The sequence below is a fragment of the Pygoscelis adeliae genome, unplaced genomic scaffold (genome assembly GCF_000699105.1).
Source record: "Pygoscelis adeliae isolate BGI_AS28 unplaced genomic scaffold, ASM69910v1 Scaffold459, whole genome shotgun sequence".
Taxonomy (NCBI): Eukaryota; Metazoa; Chordata; class Aves; order Sphenisciformes; family Spheniscidae; genus Pygoscelis; species Pygoscelis adeliae.
The window spans coordinates 107917-112916 of NW_008825435.1; the positions used below are offsets into that span (position 1 = coordinate 107917).

Below are 5000 nucleotides of genomic sequence, written 5' to 3' on the forward strand. Positions count from 1 at the left end.
GGGATGAATTTCCATCAGCTCTGATGGAGAGGGCATCCAACCTGGGCTCTGTGAGAGGGTGGAGTCAAACAAGGTTCAGTCATCAGCCAAAATGCTATGGCAAGAGGTTGTAGGTGAGTCACCAACCACATCACATGCCAAGGAGGAGGGTCAGAGCCATAGAGAACCCCTGCCTCCTACTTCAACAGGGCATTGCTCTTATATCCTTGTGCAACCAGTAGCTGGAGAGCGCATAAGCCAAAGGGCTCCTTTCTCCATAGCCCCTTGGTTGCTGCACTGAGCTGGGAGCAGGCAGGACAGCTTCAAGCAGCAAAAGCTAGAGATGGCAGCGCCTTAAATAGCAGCAATCTCCACTCACAAGCCAACATAATACATGGCTACACCAACATAGTTGATGGGAAAGCATCCTTTTGTGTTTCTAATGTTTTGGTGGCAGGGCTTTGGGGTTTGGTTGTTTTGCAAGCACGTGTCCCCATGCGCTCTCCTCTTTTCTAGGCTTGTCCGTGAATTCATTAGGCAGTTCGACCTGAAGCTAAACCCATTCATCCAGACAGACGACAACGCCTGGTACTTTTTGAACGGCACTCGGACAAGAGCTGGGGAAGTGAATAGAAACCCCAACATCCTAAACTACACAGTGAAACCATCAGAGAGAGGCAAGAGTGCCAGCCAGCTTTATAGAGAAGCACTAAAACAGGTACGTGCCCAGAGGGAAGGGATGCTACCTTCCAGCAATGTTGCTCAGCCAAGAGACATTGAAGCTATTTCCTCTGAGCTGTGGTGGACCCTCACCTGCACAATGGGTTGAGGAAGACTCAACGATGAGTTGAGGAAGAGTAGGGTCCTTTCAGAACGAAAAGCAGAAAGGCTCATTCAGAAACTAGGGCAGCTGATTGCAAAACCCTCTTTATACGCAGGACCTCCATTCTTTGGAACAGATTCACCAAGACTTGGATGAAGCAGAAAATGCCACACCAAGGCATAACTTCCCAAAACTTGAAGCCCAAGCAGCAGGACCCACTAGCTCTAGCTCGGCTCCAGGGGTCACCAAACCCCAAGACTGAATACCCCAGATGAATCCTAACAGAATTTGGGGCCACACTTTGGGAAACACACTTTTTCTCATTAATATGTCAATGTTTCCTCTCCAGCCTTTCAAGAAGTTCCAGACTACAGACTGCAAGGAATATCTAGCTAAACATGACTCCTTCTCCACCAAGGTAAAGGGCTAGGGCTTGAGCATAAATTTAATCCCTCTATTGATGATAAACCTGCATCCCTGCTTTGAGAAAGGGTCTGAATCACTCTAGTCTCTTCCTCTGTTGACACTTTTGGATGTCTTTTCCCTAATCAATGCTGTTTTCTACTTAAAATGCTGAGAAAGGGGCAAGCATGACTGTTAGAGCAGTCCGATCATCTGGAAATAGGAGAGAAGCAGTGGTGACTGGAAACGCTCTGGAAAGTCATCCAGATTAGCCATGTTCCTCCGTCATGGGTCTCTTAATCAGACATGATGAAGTATCAAGCACTGGGGAGGATTTACTGAGCAATCCATGGCATTTTCATGTGATCCAGCTGTCTCAGAGTGGGTACACCAAGCCACAAATCCCTTATTCATTCATCTCCAGAACTTCTGTCATGCTAAACCAGAGGAGACATTGATTTCCTGCAAGAAGCTACAAGAGCTGCATTAAAAAAAGCTTCTGGTCCAGGCTTTAAGCAGATCAGGAGCAGGAACAAGGCAGCAGGGCATGACTTTTGGCTTGGGATATAAAGGGGATACGTGCACTCAGATGATAACATCAGGCTATGTCTTCTTCCTGGCTTTTCTAGGAGTATTTGATTAAAGTAGGAAACCTAAGCCGAGGAGCAGTTCAGATGATCGGTGACTTGCTGAACGAGGACTCTGGATTTTATCTGTCCTTCCTTGCCTCGCTGTGGGATTTTGATATCTTCTCTAACGAGAGGTAAGACGATGTCTCTTATGGCAAACCCCATTTTGTGCTGGTCCACGGCAATCCAGCAGGAGAGGAAGTTTCAGGGGAATTTAGGTGTCTAACTGGGAATCACTCCTGACTCAAAGGACCACCAAGCTCCGTTAACATCTCTAGAAGAGGTCAGGTTTTACAGTCCCTAAACCCCAATGTCCTTCCCTCACCTCCTGCTTCTTCTTCCTTTCAGTTTTGATGAGATCACAGGGGGTTTTGACCAACTGCCCAAAGCCTTCCACGAAGCGTTGCCCAATGTCATCCAGTTCAATTGCACAGTGGAGAAAATCATGACCAAGGGAAACAAAGTCCGTGTGTTTTACCGCGCCCCAGACACTCTGGCCCCAACCATAGTAACTGCAGATTACGTCCTTGTCACGTCCACCGCCAAAGCCACCAGGCACATCCAATTCCTGCCACCGCTCTCTCCTCCAAAGACCCACGCCCTGCGCTCCATCCACTATGCAAGCGCCTCCAAAATAGCCTTGGCTTGCTCTGAGAAGTTCTGGGAGAAAGACGGCATCCGAGGAGGGCAGTCCATCACCGACCGCCCTTCCCGGTTTATCTACTACCCCAGCCACAACTTCTCCAGCGGGGTGGGCGTGATCCTGGCTTCCTACACCTGGAACGACGATGCTGAGTTTTTCCTGCCTCTCACAGACGAGAAGTGCCTGGATGTGGTCCTCCAAGACCTGTCAGATATCCACCAAGTGAGCAAGGAGTACCTGCAGTACAACTGCGACCAGTACGTGATACAGAAGTGGCAGCTGGACAAACACTCCCTGGGGGCATTTGCTGCCTTCACCCCCTACCAGTTCGTTGACTACTCACAGGCTCTCTTCGAGCATGAGGGCAGGGTGCATTTTGCAGGAGAACACACAGCTCAGCCTCACGCCTGGATCGACACTGCCATGAAATCAGCCGTCAGGGCTGCGAGCAACATCCACCACGACAGCGGCGAAGCCCAGATGCTGAACGAGGAGGGGGAGCAGAAGCAGATGGGGAGTTTCTTGCAGAAGGAAGATCTCTGAGCAGGACTCCTGGCCTGAGCTTGCTGGATACCACCAGCACAGTCTGAAGGCATTTTTGGTGGTGGTGTAAGTCTGTTTCTTTCCAAGCAAAGTCAGCAGAAGGACATCAGCAGCTAAGGTATTTAAGAAAAAACAGAGCACTGACTGTCACCAGACAGGACTAATAGCTACCTGGTTAAACACTTAATGAGGATAGGATGGAGTACTAAAAAAAGTAATGTCTAAGTAGGTTTCACGACTCTAATATAACCCTGGCTCAGGTACACTGCAGTAATTTCTAATTTATTTATGTACAAAGTACTTCAGGAAATGACTAATTTAGAATAAAGGTGGGTGTCTCCATCTCTCCGCAGAGAGAAGTGTCATTGCGTACAAATCATGTCACCTCACTTCAGCCATTTAGAAGCTCATCACCTGTCAGCTGGGTCTTCCTTTCCTTCCAGAATTTGGGAGATAACTCATTGCTTCTAAATCATCATCTCCCTTCCGTAGCCCAACGCGACCACTCCTAACCCCCACGGGTACCAGTCAGGATGCGATCCTGATCTCTAACCTCCATGGCCTTTTCTACCCGTCTCCCATCTAGCTGAGCTCAAAACACGGCCAACACCAAGTTATAGAGGTAGCTTTAACATCGTGAATATAAAAAGCAAGTCTGGAAGCAATATAGCCTGTGCACAGAGACGTTAATGGCTTTTACTGGAGTTTCTCCTCTCACCAGTAATTATTGTCCTAAATTTCGTAGTCTTGGAAACTCAGTCTGTGCTGCAGGTGTTTTTTTCAGATTATTGGAAGGATATTGATAAATAAGCGAAAGGAAAAACAAGACCAGCTGCTAAGCACATCACACCAGACATTTGCTTTGCTGCAGTCACTTAGCCGCTTTGCATATAATTAATCTCGCTTCCCAGAAAACATAACCCTGCCTCTCAACCTCGGACTCCACATAGCTGAAGGGGAACGGCTCATGGTCTTCTCCAGCCTGAGAAACAGAGGTTCAGCTCTCACTAGAGGGAGCAGGCGACGGAACTGGTGGAGACCATTACACCCGGGGAAGGACTAGACCCAATTAGACCCAGCAGATTTCCACCAGGCATCGCAGAGACAAAGATTTGCACTAGCTTAAAGCATTTAAACACAGGTGATAATTAAATAAGTACAGAGTGATCAACATTAGCATGTTAAGATCTTGGCCAGGTGGCTCCTTGCAACGAGCTCAAATCACTTTTCAGGAGACCCAAACACCCTCAGTGATGTTTTGAAATGCAAAGTTTCATGGCTAATAATTATCAGGTTTCCTTCATCTACTCAAGAATCGTTACAAATATACGTGCTGTACCGCAATAAGCAGCACGATGACCTGGGACACAAGCTTGCTCTTTTGACGTGACGCAAGACCACGTGCGTAACCTCAAATCAGGGCGAGTGAGGAGTTACGTCACAGCAGAAAATTGGTCGAAAAGGCCACAAGCGCCTTCTTAAGCTTAGGACAGAGCCGGTCACAACGTGCAGCATCAGTTGCATGGGGAAAAGCATACTGTAAAACTTGAAGCGTTGCAAAAAGAGAAAATAGAAGGATTTTACCCACTCACTTTATCACATCACCTCTGGCTTTGGTTTTTATGTTTTGTAACTGCACATTGTTCCCAGCCTTTGCAGAACACCAGCTCCCTTTCCCCAAACAAACTGTTTTAGCCTTTAAGCTCATGTCTTCATCCTAACTCAGACCTGCAGGCTCTTCACTAAAGCAACATCATATCAGGGCACAGCAAGACCCAGTGGCTACTGAAGGGCTGGGACACCCCACCCCAACCCCCCAGGGCAGCATCCCACCAGCCACAGCTCCATCCCACGGTACCTGAGCAGGGCACGGACGCTCCTCCAAGGCAGCTTGCAAAAGGACCAAATCCTCAGGACTGAGCTTAAATAGAGCCCCTGGGCCACGGGGAGGGTGGGGCTCCCAGGTAGGGCTGCTCAGGGC

At 48.4% G+C, this 5000-nt stretch overlaps 2 protein-coding genes across 2 annotated transcripts in view; both read left to right on the forward strand.

Moving 5' to 3' along the window:
- The window catches only part of IL4I1 (interleukin 4 induced 1), a 4618-nt gene extending 1599 nt beyond the window's left edge, over nt 1-3019 (forward strand). The window contains exons 3-6 of the mRNA XM_009331155.1: nt 496-697; nt 1152-1220; nt 1834-1967; nt 2182-3019. Coding sequence (XP_009329430.1) covers nt 496-697; nt 1152-1220; nt 1834-1967; nt 2182-3019 — 1243 coding nt within the window. The remainder of the gene's footprint in view (nt 1-495; nt 698-1151; nt 1221-1833; nt 1968-2181) is intronic.
- The window catches only part of LOC103922939 (zinc finger protein 850-like), a 158981-nt gene that overhangs the window by 25947 nt on the left and 128034 nt on the right, over nt 1-5000 (forward strand).